At 37.9% G+C, this 16,252-nt stretch overlaps 1 protein-coding gene and 1 long non-coding RNA gene across 4 annotated transcripts in view; both read right to left on the bottom strand.

The window, feature by feature from the left end:
• Positions 1–3,962: 3,962 nt before the first annotated feature.
• On the bottom strand, positions 3,963–6,454 carry LOC114536216. 2 transcript variants are annotated; one of them, XR_003688415.1, is made up of 6 exons: positions 5,670–6,454; positions 5,495–5,576; positions 4,998–5,072; positions 4,861–4,901; positions 4,470–4,544; positions 3,963–4,202 (listed from the first exon to the last, which is right to left on the bottom strand). It is a non-coding gene; the product is annotated as an uncharacterized LOC114536216 (long non-coding RNA). The 2 variants fall into 2 exon arrangements; XR_003688414.1 differs by having other exon boundaries at positions 4,861–5,072.
• Positions 6,455–10,547: 4,093 nt separating this feature from the next.
• LOC114537192 (dystrophin-like) overlaps positions 10,548–16,252 on the bottom strand; it is a 55,835-nt gene continuing 50,130 nt past the window's right edge. The window contains exons 86-94 of one of the 2 annotated variants that reach the window (XM_028558325.1): positions 15,406–15,550; positions 14,748–14,929; positions 14,124–14,265; positions 13,782–13,969; positions 13,185–13,332; positions 12,574–12,885; positions 12,223–12,405; positions 11,508–11,744; positions 10,548–11,365 (exon numbers count right to left, since the gene is read on the bottom strand). In XM_028558325.1, the coding sequence (XP_028414126.1) occupies positions 11,117–11,365; positions 11,508–11,744; positions 12,223–12,405; positions 12,574–12,885; positions 13,185–13,332; positions 13,782–13,969; positions 14,124–14,265; positions 14,748–14,929; positions 15,406–15,550 (1,786 nt within the window). In that variant the 3' untranslated portion in view covers positions 10,548–11,116. The remainder of the gene's footprint in view (positions 11,366–11,507; positions 11,745–12,222; positions 12,406–12,573; positions 12,886–13,184; positions 13,333–13,781; positions 13,970–14,123; positions 14,266–14,747; positions 14,930–15,405; positions 15,551–16,252) is intronic. The other variant, XM_028558333.1, reaches the window with a different exon arrangement.

Raw genomic sequence — 16,252 nt, 5'->3', positions numbered from 1 at the left:
TTAACGTTCATGATTTATTTTCTCGTCGAAAACGCACACAATATTAGCCATTTGTGTTGTCGCTAAAGTAAATTACAGTTGTGCAGTTCTCTAAAACACTACCTTCCCAATTGCCATAAGTTAGTTATATGCGTCCCAGATGAAGCTAATGGTTACGGTGCGATTTTTTTGTATTTTTAATGAAGTGAAGTCAAGTAAAGTACCAAAGTTAACAATGCATTTTAAAAGAAAAAAGTACAAGAATTAAGAATAGCCGAATTCATATTAGGGCGGGAAACTCATCTTAGACGGGAAAGTTTATAGTAAAAACCCGTCTGAATATGAATTGGCATATGGATAAGTTTATACGTATGATGGGTCGGGTAATGCGTAATCATTACGATAATAATTGTGTTTATTTTTCGTAGTCTTGTTCCGTCCTTGACCGTGCTGATATTTCTCAAACTAGTCTGATTTACTGATCCTTCTAAATGCGAATTTAAGACGAGTTTCTCTTCCAGACGGGATTCCCGTCTAACTTACCCGTCTCTTAATTTAGTCAGGAAAGTTGGACGGAAAAATTCGGACGAGAAACCCGTCTGTGGGGTTCACATCAGACGAGTTTCCCGTCTTCGATGAGTTTCCGTCTTTGATGAGTTTCCCGGCTAAATGTATATAACTCGTATAGTCATGAGACAACAAGAAAAATTAAAAGAAGTTCAGTTCAAAAGCGCAATTTTCGCAGTTAACCGCGCTAACAAACAAACAGACAGCAATATTACAGCAACGATTCATAATTATTCATTTAGAAGTTCTTCGAAGAAACGATTAAGTGAAATAGAGAACAATAGCTTATCGACAAACAATGTGGTCGTCAAGCAGTTGTTAAGACGTTCTTTACTGCAAAGGTTCAAATATTACATTAGCGTATTTTATATTCGACGAACCGGCTGGACGAACCGGCGAGGAACAGTCTTGAAATAAATATTTAATATCCGTTTAACTGGATATTTGCTTATTTGCAATTTCAGATGAAATGTTTGTTGCCTCATGAGTATATACGAGTTATATACATTTAGCCGAATTCATATACACGGGAAACTCATCAAAGACGGGAAACTCATCAAAGACGGGAAACTAGTCTGATGTGAACCCCACAGACGGGTTTCTCGTCCTAATTTTTCCGTCCAACTTTCCCGTCTAAATTAAGAGACGGGTAAGTTAGACGGGAATCCCGTCTGGAAGAAAAACTCGTCTTAAATTCGCATCAGTTAGACGGATCAGTAAATCAGAATAGATTAGAAATATCATCACAATCGAGGACGGAACAAGGCTACGGAAAATAAACACAATTGTTATCGTAATGGTTACGTATTACCCAAACCATGCATCACACGCGTATAAATTTTCCATATTCCAATTCACATTCAGACGGGTTTTTACGGCTATTAACTTTCCAGTCTCAGTAAGATTAGTATTCGGCTATTCTTAATTCTTGTACTCTACTTCGACTTCACTAGTTCACTTCATTAAAAATACAAAACAATCGCACCGTAAGCATTAGCTTCACTTGGGCCACATATAACTAACTTATAGAAGATAGTGCTTCAAGTCACTGCATTCCTGTATGTGATATGTTACAAGCTACGAATACGATAGTAAAGCCTGTAAAGATACAGTGCGTGAGATTTGAGAAAATAAATGATAAACATTAAAATGAATTCATTTAAATTGTTATTTCATTTGAGATCCTATCAAAAGGTATTTACGTTTCGTCACAGATCCTTCTAAAAAAGGATTAAGTAAAATAAAAAACTCTAGGCTTACACCACAAGAACTGGTGGTGTAGTGGTGAAGACGATGATCTGCCAAGTATACCGTCGATGGTTCAAGCCCTGGAGAAACCGAAAAAGGTAAAAAGTGAGAATTTGTGAGTGTGAGACGAGTAGAGCGAGAGGGCAAATATGCCCTCGCCTTGGGCGAGGAGTAGACTGAGGGGGGTTCTCTTTCCCCCGGCTTTCCTGACTTTCAAAGCAAGCTTTCTTCAAACATTTAATTGTGCTAGGGGGTAGTTAGGGATATATGAGGATAGGTAAAAGTAGGGATAGATAGGAGTAAATAGGAGGATAAATAGGGGTAAAGAGGTTTAAATTAGTACAAAAAGACTTAAACATTTTATATACTGTTTTCTCACCTATACCCTCCCCCTGCCCCGGGAGCCGAGGCCGCCCGCCCAATTACTAAGTCTTTTTGTACTCATATACCCCTCATTCACCCTATCTATCCCCTGATTTCCCTAAAGATTAACTTTGATTTGCAAAGATTTGTCGAGTACAAACCTCCCCCGAGCAACATACCTACCAGTTTTTTTTGCTTTTTCTCTCCCACGGCCATAACGTACCATACCGTTCTTGATACCACGATCTTGTACTTGATAGTCCACGACTTTACCACAAGGCTAACTGGTGATTGTTGGAAGCCTACACCAATTTATTCTCCATAACCTTACCACGTTTTATTAATAACTAAAATTTTCATCCAAAACGAGATTCGAACCTTTGACTCTCAACACATGAGACTAATATCTTGACCACAACACTAGAAGATCTTGTGCTGAATTGCGATGGTTATTTAATTTACTTCATCCTTTTCAGGAAGTTCATAATGAAAAACGGTTATGGTAAGATTCGAACCATCGATTTACCACTTGGGACACAATTGTCTTCGCCACAACACTACACGATCTTGTGCTGAACGGCTGAGGTTATTTAATTTACTTGATCCTTTTCCCGAAGTCAATATTTTGAAAAACGGTTAAGGTAGGATTCGAAGTATCGATTTACCACTTGGGAGACCATTGTCTTCTCCACAACACTGCAAGATCTAGCGCGGAATTGCTATGGTTATTTAATTTACTTTATCCTTTTCGCGAAGCACATTATGAAAAACAGAAGTACTGGGTTCGAACCATCGACTTAACACTATGGTGGCGTTATAATCAAACCTGGCAATAAGCAAGGTTGAGAAGAACCTTTCTTCGAAATCCGAAGGCTTAGTATATAAGACATTGCTCAATGTGGTGATTGTGGGATTAATATTCGTTCACTGCGACTGCGCAGTGTTTCTGTATACTAAATTTGATTTTTTATCGTTTTCAAATAGCGTTAAAGTATTTTAATAACCGTAAAGTGTCCTTTTTCACTCTCTGCATATACTATAAGCTTAAGTGGTTGGTTCAGTTAGGAAATGAAGTGATCAAAGAGCATTTAGAATTTTATTGATTTATTAAACGTTTTTTATACCCTGAACAGGATTTAACCACTACCTCTGAACTTACCAGTCACTTGTCTTAAAACAGAGGTAGCCCAAGACAAAATACTTCTTCGTCAAAAAATATCTCGGAGAATTTTAAAAAAGTGAAAAAAGGGAGTCTAAAACGTAAACAACCTTACAGCATGTCTGTGTCTTAAGTTAGAGCACTATCTTTCCATGCCTAAGTTAGTTATATGCGGCGCAAGTGAAGCTAATAGTTACGGTGCGATTGTTTTGTATTTTTAATGAAGCGAAGTCAAAGTAAAGTACAAGAATTAACAATGCATTTCAAAATAGGTTTAAAAGAATAAAGTACAAGAATTAAGAATGTATATTTCAATGTGTATAACACGTATACACTGTTAATTTTGCGGTGTCATATTGACACCAAAAAAGGTGTCAAATAAAAAGGTACAGAATAACACCATATCGGGTGCTAAATTGACACCGCGAATTAAGGTGTCAAATTAGCACGATCTTTGGTGCTAGTTTGACGCCTACTTTTGGTGTTAATCTAACACCTGAAGTTTGTGTGGATTAGTTTTTGCACTTTTAGCGCTAGCAATGGAGCGACTAAATAGCATAAGCTATAATCATACGAAGTAGACCAAATTCGATTAAAAAATATTTATTTCTTCATATGCTCTGACTGGAAAATCTACGTAGCTACAAGAATGTTTAAAATTTTACGGTACTTAAAGTCCTTCAAAAGTTTTTGTCCTAAGGCTTCCCGACGAGAGCAGTTTCCAAAAATGCACACACATTTGCCTCACCAGCAATGTACTCCATGTTTAGTAGATAAAATGAAGTTGAGTCTGTTCTTTGATAAGTTAACATTTGCCCCTCCACCGCAATCATGAAAGTTTGAACATCTGAAAGGTCTTCTGAACGAATTAGCCTTGGGTCCTGATCTATGGAATCAACAACGTATAATAAATAACAAATATTTTTAAAGAGGACTTTAAAAGTGTCTAAAAAACAAAATCAGCCCACAGAGTTTTGTCACACTTAGGGTTAGGGGTAGGGTATTATGTCGAACAAAGAAATTTGACAGTCAATTATCTGTTTGGATTGTTTGTTAACAAGAATTATGGCAAAGTGTTGAAATAGAGCACTTGACATCAATCCAACAGGTATCTTCTATCAACATGAATGCTGTAAACTAAAAGCAAACTTACCTCTGTAATGAGCTGTAGTGCAGGATATTCTTCTAAAATTGTTTCAATCTATGGCCTTGTTATGGTCCATGAACCCTGTATCAGAATGAATTGAATTATCATGTTTAACAATCAGATCCATTTAATAAAGGGTATATACGTATAATAGAGGTGTTATACTGTATTTTTTGATAGCATGCCTACAACCAGATTCAATTTCCTACTCCCAACTATTCAACTATACTGACACCCTAGTTCAGGAACATTTTAAAATCAGGATTAGGATTTTCAGGAATATTTTCAAAATACAAACCACACAAAATACAAAATCTAAGATGAAAAGGGTCGACAGAAACCAAGTTTGGCAAACACAGATAATCATAAAGATTACAACAACAAGGTTATCACTTACTGTTCCACAACCACAATTGAGTCAGCAAGGAAGGGATATTTCTAAATTATCATAGATGAAATATTTTGTTTTTCTTCCATGGTTGGATACATTAATTGTATACACTTTCATTGTTGACAGTAAATATCCCTTCATACCCTTGTCATATCATTAGAATTACAGTTTCCCCTTAATTTGCCACATTTGAGGCCTTCATTCAATCTTGGTGAAAACTTAAAATAGACAAGAATTATAATTAATCATAGGTATTGTAGATTTATTTATAGTTGATAAATGTATCAGTCCACAATTCAACCTCACTATAGAACACAATCAATGGCTGGGCAATTGAATGACTGACAGTATTTGTAAGAATACAAGTTGAATTCAATTTTTTCAGCAGGCTATTAGATAGTACTTTCAGGTAACCTGTAGGAGATTTTATGTCTCAATAATGTTATCAAAAGACATATTACATAGGCACATATATTCCATGAAACAAAAAACGTTCTCTAACATCAAATGTATCAAATAGGGCACAAATTGTCAACTGCTAATATAGGATAAAATATCGTTAAATTACATCAATATAACTATATAAGAGCCTAGCGCAGATGCTTCATAAAATCACGGTAAAATAAACATGAATAGATACCTATTATTGCAATGATATTTTCTTTGACCCAGATTGCTAAAGAGATCATCGCAGTATTAAAAGTAGAATTCATTTGGCTTCTCTACAATAATAAATAACACACATTTGTTTGTTTGGCGATTTGGCCGTTTGAGCGAACGTGGTACTCGATCAAATTCAATTCAATTCAACTTACCAAGATATTTCTGAGATAATATCATAGCCAATTGTCTTGATATTTCCTTATGTGAGTCCGTTGGTGTTCAGCATATTTAGAAGTACCAAAATAGTTAAGAAAATACGCTGAAAACGTCTTCAACACTGCAGTATGAAATACGATTCAAAAGAGTTTTCAAACGACGCGCTCAAAATTTGCATACAGGCGCTGATCACGTGTTATATTTTGTTCCTTATATGGACATACATATCAGGCGATTGCGAAATAAATACTTTGTAGCAATCAATACATAAGCAGTCCGAAAATATAGCACGGAATAACATAGTTTGATGAAATGAAAAGGACAATGCATCACTATCGATGTACCATTTGTCTAGTATTCGTCTCTATTGGGTTTTTTCGTATCATAGGAACAAGCCGAATTTCCATGTCGTCAGATCACTCAGATGAATAGTTGTGCGAAAACGCACAGGAATTTCTTGTTCTAAAACATTGATTCGAAAATACAGATTTATTTTCCAATAACTTAAATAACCGCTCTTTCCCTATCCATTCTGTCTGAAGATGACTTTGTAATAAAGTCGAAAATTCTCTATTGCTATTTAGTGTTATTTTGACACCCCATACTTTAACTCTCAATCTGGCGTTATTTTAGCACTTTCCGTCTGCGAAATAGGTGCTATTTCAGCACCTTGCAAAGGTGCTGAAATTATAAGGTGTCATATTGGCACTTTTAGCGTAATGTCAGATTTGGTGGTGTTAAATTAGCACCGAAATTGGTGTCAAAATAGCACTTTCTATTTAACACCACCACAATGTGTTGATTTGGCACCTACGCTGGTGCTATTTTAGCACCTCAAAATTAACAGTGTAGTCATGAGGCAAGAAGCAAACACCTTGTACTCTCGTAGATTGCATCCGAAATCGCACTGAAATATCCAGTTAAACAGACATTGACTATCTAATTCAAAAACTTTGTTGTATAAAGAGACGAACCGTCGAATATGAAATACGCTAAGAAAAAAGAAGTTCTGTTCAAAAGCGCAATTTCCGCAGTTAACCGCGGTAACAAACAAACAAACAGCAGAACAATAGCTTATCGACAAACGATGTGGTCGTCAAGCAGTTGTTAAGACGTTGAACTCTTCAGTCCAAAGGTTCAAATGTTAGATTAGCGTATTTTATATTCGAGGAATCGGCCAACGACCAGCTGGTATTTCGACTAGGGCGCTTTCCTTCACGGTAAAAACGGCCAGACCGGTCCTGTTGTATTTCGGTACAGACAGATTACTGGTATTTTAGAGTGTTTCAAGAGCTCTGCATTCAAGTATATCGTTATTTATATCTGCCTAGCACAAGACATTTAGACTCGTCTTAGACGAGAAACTCATCGAAGACGGGAATCTCGTCTGATGTGAATAACAGACGGGTTTCTCGTCCGAATTTTCCTGTCTAACTTTCCCGTCACAGGTACGTATGGACGGGAATCCCGTCTGGAAAAGCAACTCGTCTTAAATTCCCATGCATTTAAAGGATAAATGGCAGATGAGTTTGTAAACTATCAGCATGGTCAAGGACGGAACAGGGCTAAAGGAAACTAAACAAAATTCAATATTATCGTATAATAGCCCCGTTTACACTACACTGAATTTACCGGCACGGCACGGCACGGCTAAAATGGGCACCCGTACCCAATTTTATTAGTGTTCAGGCTACCAAAACAAAGGCCGAGTACAGATGAAATGGGTACGGGTGCCCATTTTAGCCGTGCCGTGCCAATAAATTGAGTGTAGTGTAAACGGGGCTAATGATTACTCATTACCCGACCCATCATACGTATAAATTTATCCATATCCCAATTCATATTCGTACGGGTTTTTACTATCAACACTATCAACTTTCCCGTCTAAGATGAGTTTCCCGCCCTAATATGAATTCGGCTATTCTTAATTCTTGTATTTTTTTATTTTCTTTTAAAATGCATTGTTAATTTTTGTACTTTCCTTTGACTAAACTTCATTAAAAATACAAAAAAATCGCACCGTAACCATTAGCTTCATTTGGGACGCATATACCTCTCTCTTTGTACTCATATACCTCTCATTCACCCTATCTATCTCCTGATTTCTCTAAAGATTAACATTGATTTGCAAAGATTAATCGAGTACAAACCTCCTCCGAGCAACAAACCTAACATTTTCTTTTTTTTTCTTTTTCTTTCCACCGCCATGTGGAACGTACCATACTGTTCTTGATACCACGATCTTGTACTTGACAGTCCTCTACTTTACCACAAGGCTAACTGGTGATTGTTGGAAGCCTACACCAATTTAAACATCACTTCACCATATGCGATACCATTGCAATCACAACAACGCCAACAGATCATTTGGAAAAGGCAACGCTAATTCATTTTTCTTAATGCATTCTCGTCTGTCGAACACCCAACCGTTTCGTATCCCTTCCAAAAATTCAACTTAATATCTCTGAAATAAGTATGACAAGTATGCCGCCGTTGAAAAAATGAAGCACCGTTTTTAGTACAAAAAATGTCACCGAACCAAACCAACTTTCGATACAATAATTTCAGTGGCGTCGGGTCTTCCGCACGATCAGCAGATAAGAGGTAAACGCAGTAGTTTTGCAAGTGGTCAAGCGATCGTTTTAGCCTTATCAACGTACGTATACTTTTCCATCGAAATTATTATCTTATTATAAACTATTTAAGAAAAGAGAAGGTAGAATTGTTGTTATATACTTTGGCGATTTTCATATGCTACTGTATTTTGCTCAATTAATCGATATTATCATGTGATATCATTTGCAATGAAAATTTTTAATCGAAGCGACCCAACTTCGAACCATATAGACCAGGAGCTCTTGTGTTCAACGGCTTTGTTACCTATTTTACTTTATCCGAAGGTCATTCGTTGTATAAAACACAAAGTTCGTTTCTCGTAGACGCCAATCTTAAGGTCTCTAATGCATATAACTTGTACAGTTGAGCTCTTGAACGGCTGGAATGATATGGGTATATAAACATGCCGTACAGGATGTGTCATGGGCGTCATAGTCTCTCCCCATCAAACTCAAAGACTGACTCTCCAGTACTCTTTTCACACGTGGTTTTCAAAGGGGGGGGGATTCTGCTAGCAACAGATCGAGTGGGAGGAGCCTTGCCGGTTCTAAAATCGCTGCCAAGCTTCAATTGTCGACTTTTAGAAACGCATTTCGCCAGGGGGGAATTTGCTTAGGAATAGACTATCAGCAGAAACAGGTCCCCCTGGATACGGAAGGCAAAAGTCTATTCCTATAAAACGCCCCCGTGGCGAAATGCGTGTCAAAACCTCGGCAACTGATGTTTGACGGGGATTTTAGCAACGCCAAGTCCTACTACCCCGAGCTGCTCTCCTAAACGCAAGTCTTTTTGAACTCATATACCTTTCATCAACTCTACCTATCCTTAAAATTAATCTTAGCGCATTTACCTATCCTAAAATTTTTAAGACCATGGCCCTCGCCACTAGACTGGTAGATCTTTTGTTGAACCGCTTTTTTTATCTGTTTTACTTCAGCTCCTTTCTCGAAGGTCATAATGAAAAAAATTTTGCTCCACTAAACCCCGAAGATGAGAATGGTTATTTCTTTTATTATACCCTTGTCTTGGATCAGGATGAAAAATGCTTTTGGACGGTTTCGAACCATCAATTTACCATTAACAAGACCATTGCTTTTACCACTACACCAGTATATTTCGTGTTCAAAGGCTGTAGTTATTTGTCTTACTGTATCCTTTTCTCAAAGGGCATAATGAAAAACATTGCCATACGTTCACGGATTCGAACCATCGAACAGACATCAACATGCTACAACATTGTCTCACCACTAGGCTACAAGTCCTTGTGTTAAAGCTTTCCATTCGTTCTTTTTTGCTTGTTTCCTTTAAGTCAGAATGAAAAATATTTCTTCCCGGATTCGAACCATCGACTTACCACTCAATTAACCACCGCCGTGACCACTAGACCACGAGATCTTGTTTCTAACGATTCTCGTCTGTCGAACACCCATGGGTTTTTTAATTTAACCTAATACTTTTGGAAGAATTTTAAACGAAATAGTAAATCATCGAGAAAAATAAAAACTTCGCCGGGATTCAAATCTGCAACTTACCAGCTGAAAGGCCATGACCTTAACCACTAGGCCACCCGAGCTGGCGGCGAAAATGAACTATTTTTGTTCCTAAGCCTTTCTTCGAAGAATAATTAAATGAAATAACAATTCGGTGGGAAAATCGAGCCTTTGCCGGGATTCGAACCTACAGCTTATCAAATCGTAGATCATGACCCTCACCACTAGGCCAGCAGAGCTTGTGGAGAACGAGAGTAGCTTTTATTCGACTCAATATTCTCCTCGAAAATATTTAAAAAAAGGAATTCTTTGTGGCTGCCGGGAACAGAACCTTCACTTCACCATTCGAAGGGTTCTGGCTTTAGTCACTAGGCCACCAGATCGTGCGCTCATACTCAATTCCATTTATTTTTCTTTATTTATTTATTCATTGCCTCGTGTCAAAGCCGCACAACACTTGCGATATTATGTTCGATTTTCTTCTATTGACAGATATGAACGAGTGAATTAGTTACGAATGTTTTGCTGTATAAAGCTCTTATTTAAACATCAGTAACTGTCAGACAGCCTTAGATACACAATACACCAGTCATATGCCCCAATAAATGTAGCAAATCCTTATATATTTCGTTTTGCATTACAAAATGTTCTAGTCATACTAGGAACGTGTGGTTTCACCAGACAAGTAACCAGTGGCGTAGCCAGCCTGACGATTTTGTCCCGCTATGTAAATTTCGAGTTATTATAATTATTCATGCCTTAAAAAAATCTATTGTTTTCACAGTCAGTGAACACCAAAATATTAGCATAGCGGGACAAATCGTCCGGCTGGCTACGCTACTGCAAGTTACTCATCCATTGAAAACTTACATGCAAACCACCACTGAATATATACATACAAATTTTGGCATTAAATTCGCTCCTAAATACCATTTTAATCATCGTCTCGTTATAAGCCCGCGCTCCAGTAATATTTTGCGCTCTTCGCGAATTTCAATGTCCTGCGCATTTGCGCATCAATGAAGGATTAAGTGATCACACGCTATTCCAAATAAACGCGCAAATATAGAACCCTTTTTTCTATTTTTCTACCTACCAGAAAAATTCAAATTCTAAACTTCCCACAATTTTAAGCTACTTCTGAAAATGCATACTGTGAAATTTACTTCGCCGGTCGGGCGAAATGTGATTTTGATAATAACATAAAATAACATATCTATATATATATAATGTTGTCACCTATAAATACTCGTTTCATAGAAAAATACATAACTACGGGGGGGTTGGGGTTGTATAAATATTGCAATATGGGGGGATTTTGGAGCTGGTCTGGGCCGCTAGAATGCAGAACCGCTTAGTCTCTTTTTCATAAAGCCCATACAACCGAATGAGTTCTGATCAGGGAGATCGGTATCTGAGTAATCCTCTAGTCTCGTGACAATCACCTGCCATCTCGCATTGAAATTTAGTAGTTCATCGTGGAGCGCAGTTTTCGAGTCCTCGTCAGCAACGTTCTCGATGTCTTCGCTCACGGAGTTGATGCGATCGACGAGAGCTTGGTTTTTTGGAAAGTCCGCGATCTTATCCTGTTGGAAGGTAAAGAGGAATTACTACAACACCGGCAAGATCTATGATTTTCATGCCACATTTGCATCAATGAAAGAATATATCAGACTATTCCCTCAATAACTTCTTCCACAGACAAAAGCCCGACTGTCGTATTCTCACCTCTAAACTTTTAACCAGCCCTGCAACATCTTGTTGAAGATTTTCCCGCTCTTTTTTCATCCTAACTTTCTTCTCCTTTGCCGTTTCTCCGTTTTCCATGTCGTTGGACATGTTACCTCGCAGACGCTGCGCCTTCGTTTCATGCTCGTCAAGTTCCGCGTTCGTTTCGTCGATGTACGTATTCACCCGACTCTTCGCATCCTTCAGGTCTGCAAGTTTATACTGGATATTCCGCAGCTGAAACACAAAACGTTGATTTTGTTTGGTAACTTGTTAATGTGAACATATACTCTATTATATCCTCGTTCCCAGGTTTTTCGCGTACTACGGTACGCGGTTCTCTTTTACTGAAAACTCTAAGGCCTGTTTTCCACTTCAACCGTATCGTAACATAACGTAGCGTATTTCTTTGTTTCCGAAGTATTCGACCAGGACAAATTAGTGAGCTTAAGCAAGTGACGTCTTTGACAACACGTACGTTGACCGGAAGTAAAGTTTTTGTTTTTAACCAATCACAATCCTTGACCCAGTCTTTTCACGTTGCTCATGCCGTTTGTGTTGTCAAAAACGTCACTTGCTTAAGCTCACTATTACTTTAAAACAATGAGATACGCTACATTTCGATACGATACGGTTGAAGCGGAAAACGGCCTTAAAACAAACTCATGCGAATAATATATTGTTTGTATCGCTGTGAATGCATCAGGCGCCTTACCAATTCTATCCGTGCTATAATTTCCTTCGCCATATTGTTCCATCTTCTGTCCAACTGAGAAAGATCTTTATCTATGGTTCTCGACGCAGCCGCTTCATCGTTCAAAAACTTCATCAAGGCCATTCCTTTGATGTGAGTGTTGGATAATACTACTCCATATTCCTCAAGTTCGGATTGAAGTTTCTAAAGAAAGAACGTGAAATTGCTTACATCGTGTTTTATGCATGTCATGCTTTTAAATAGATTGCAAACTATGCTTTTATATAGGTTACAAACTATGCTTTTAAATAGATAGAAGTTCGCATAAAGGTAAATCTGTGCGGTAAATCTGTATATATTACTTCGTCGTACCTTAAGGTCTGTAATCTGTTTCTTCATCCCTTCTTCATCAGCCCAATTTATTTTCCCGTTAATTTCCGAAAGTTTTACTTCGTTCGGGTCCAACCATTTCACCAACGTTTCTTCCTCTTGTTTCACGAGTCTCCATTCCTTTACGACTCTTTGTAAATCCAGAGAATAATCATCAGACCATTGTTTCAAGACTCGCCATCTCTTCTCCAAATTTCGCACGTCCGTTTTGTAGTTCGTCTCGAGCTCGGTCACCCTGTCCGCCGCGTTTGACATCTTCTCCATATTTCGATGAGATAACTCTTCTTGGAATTCCTAGAAAATGGGAATGGAAACAGAATTCAGCATTTCCAAGAACAATTGTGCTGTACCAGAACTGCAAAAGTGCAAATTATGGTGGACTTCAATTGAATCAAAGTTCTGATCGTTTTTCTACAACAGAAAGGCAGACGTAGTTTAATTCTTTGCTTCTAAGAATTTCTAAGAATTGCAATATGATTGAATTTTATCCTATCCGCTGGCCAAGGACACGAGCCCCTTGTACAAGGCCATCGGAACAAAAGTCCGTTGGGCAAAAGCCCCTGATACGAAGGCGAATGACACAATCATTTCACCTTGTGTTCTTTGAGTTCTTTTTGGAATCCGGGCAGATCTTCAATTTCCAAATAAGATGAGGACATTCTATTCTCGCTCACGGCAATCCACGTTTTCCGTTCATCAACTTGCGTTCTGAACATCACTAAATAGTCGTCTAGCAACCTGCTAAAACAATATCCCGTCAAAATATAAAAAGAAGACTGATGAATGGCTGTTGTGCTCGATTTGGAAAAACAGTGCAGTCATCATGGACACAAACGTATTATCATACGATCCAATTCTGTCAGACCCAACCAACTCACTTGTGATGGATGTTTTGTAGTCCATTCACTTACAATGTATAGGCGGCAAATCAACTCAATCTAATGCAATACTGCTTTAATCAAACACAGGCTATATTCCATGCATCAAAAGTGAATGGATCGGGGGGGGGGGAGAATTGGATGGTGCGAGGAGACCTAAATGCAGTTTAACTTCTAAAATTTTCTGGATAAACTTAGTTGCTTCTGTGAGAGCATAACTGATCAAGCTGTCATCTGTGATTTCCTGGTTTTAGTATGTACATTGCGAGATCAGCTAAACAGTGTATTTTGTAAATTTTCACTCCAACCTACCGGTTGAACTCGGCACGCGACTTTGCAGTCATTTTGGCCGCATATTCTTTCAACTGTTTGATTTTATCCTCCACGCTGGATTTGTCCTCTTCCTTGAGGATGAGAATACCAAACGTCGTTATTTTCTTCGCTATCTCCAGGGTCACCTGTGCCTTTTGTTCCAAGTCGACAGCGCTTTCGGTAATGTTCTGCAAATGAAAATAGTGCAAAAATTTGAGCTACGCGATATCCCCTCGCGGTGAATTAAATTGAATTGAAACAATTGAAAAGCAATATGTACTAGACTAGTCTGGCTAGTATTAATACTGTAAGTAACACTTCTAGTATTTCAAATGAACAAACCTTCGCACTGTCCATTTGCTCTGTGGCTGTATCAAAGTCTCCTGACAACTTCAATTCTTTCAATGTTGTTTCCATCTCTTCAAAAGCGTGAATCGAAGAAGACAAAATGCCTTGTAGACCTTCGACCAGCTGCGTGTACAATCTGAAACGAAATAGGAACGTCGTGATCGAAATAATCAGGCAACACCTGCACCAATACGTGATGATCCTTACTAGATCTCTAGGAAGAACAGTTTAGAACTGATAGAGCTATCGAGTATAAATAAAGTTAGTTTAGTTTAGGCTTCCTTCTGTAGTAACACTGGATCAATAAGAGATTATCCTTACTGGACCTCTAGGAAGAACAGTTTAGAACTGATAGAGCTATCGAGTATAAATAAAGTTAGTTTAGTTTAGGTTTCCTCCTGTAGTAACACTTAATCAATAAGAGATGATCCTTACTGGACGTCTAGGAAGAACAGTTTAGAACTGATAGAGCTATCCAGTATAAATAAAGTTAATTTAGTTTAGGTTTCTTCTTGTAGTAACACTGGATCAATAAGAGATTATCCTTACTGGACTTCTAGGAAGTACAGTTTAGAACTGATAGAACTATCCAGTACATGTAGGACTAAGGCTTCTTACTTAGAATTCGTATCCTGTATTCTTCTTTGCAGATCATTTCTTGATTTAGCAATCGCCTGAATTTCTCCCTGATATTCGTGTCCTTGTTCTTCACTCAACATGGCTTCCGCCACCAATCTCTCGTTCAACTCCAGTGTGTTGAGAAAACCTTGCTCTCCTTTGATGATCTCCCGTCTCAACTCCTGAAGAAATACAACCATTCAAAGGTAAGGGGTAACCTGAAGATTCGTGGGAAAGACAACTTGCTTCAAGGTCACCGGCACAAGAAGTTGCACTGGTTATCACTTCAACAATTGTTATGAACTTATGTTGATAAGTTCTTGCAAGTTGAAAGGCAGAAGTTTCAAGTCTGTTTTTTGCAGAAGTACAGGAAGTTCGCGTGGAATATGTGGTGGAAACATCAGCTTCCGATAGAAACAGGTCCTCATTTGTTTCCAACCATGAAAATAAACATGGCGTCATGATATCCTCAGTTTCGCGGGCTTGCGTGTTGAGGTATTAAAATATAATTTAACTCTCGGTTGTAGATAGGATCAGGGTCAGTTTCAGACTTGTGTTAGGGCACTTTTCAATGCGAAACCAAAGATATTCAGTCGAATAAAAATGACGTCATGCCATTATGGCGAATGGAAACGAGTGACGACGAGGAACATCTTACCTGTAGTTTGGAATACTCGTCATACACGGCGTTTATTTCAACAGCATCGCGATCAATCTCGTTCAACTTCCTTTCACAATATTTTAACCACTTCTTTACGTCATCCTTGTGTTGCCCATGGAAACTGATTACACCCTTGGTCAGTCTAAGATCATATAGAGACAGTCATTCATCATTATAAAAGGCGATTCTAGCAATTTTAACTTTCTCACGGCAAGGTCTATGTGACTTTGTTGCAGTGAAGAAAGGAAATCGCTGTTTTGGTCGCGTCAAATGCAATTCAAACAACGAATAATCAGACGATAAACCGTATCTTAACTTAATAATCTATTTTTTAATTGCATTTGATGCGACCAAAATTTGATGTATAAACTAAATCTTAAATAAACAGTAGATTTTCAGTAATCACAACACACTGAGTCTTTGCTGTGAATTAGTTGAACTCGCGTTATGAATTCTTTAAATTTGCTCTTGGATACACAACTGACCTCTAATGACGTCATTAATATTAAATTGTATGTAGATACGTGATAACTGGACTCCTAACTGGAAATTACCAAAGAAATTAGAGCAATCATAATCTTGAACACAATACCATGCATTGTCCTCAAAGCGGTAATCCTTATCGTTGTAATTTACTATCAAAGATGTCTATAGTTAGGGCAAAACGCCGCTTCTATAAAAACCTTGATATATAACCTACATTTGTGTGCATAGCTTTAGCCAAAGTATTATGCCCTTATTCTCATCGTTAGATAACTTTTTCCAGCTGAAAATTCGCTTGTAAACAATATATTTTAGTTTATATATTTCATGCACAAAGCGTGTCTTCAAGGTGACACTTATC

This window comes from Dendronephthya gigantea, unplaced genomic scaffold (genome assembly GCF_004324835.1).
Source record: "Dendronephthya gigantea isolate DGI-Jeju-01 unplaced genomic scaffold, DenGig_1.0 000002F, whole genome shotgun sequence".
NCBI classification, from domain to species: Eukaryota; Metazoa; Cnidaria; class Anthozoa; order Malacalcyonacea; family Nephtheidae; genus Dendronephthya; species Dendronephthya gigantea.
The sequence above is the reverse complement of the archived record's forward strand: the minus strand, read 5'-3'. Positions and strand labels throughout refer to the sequence as shown.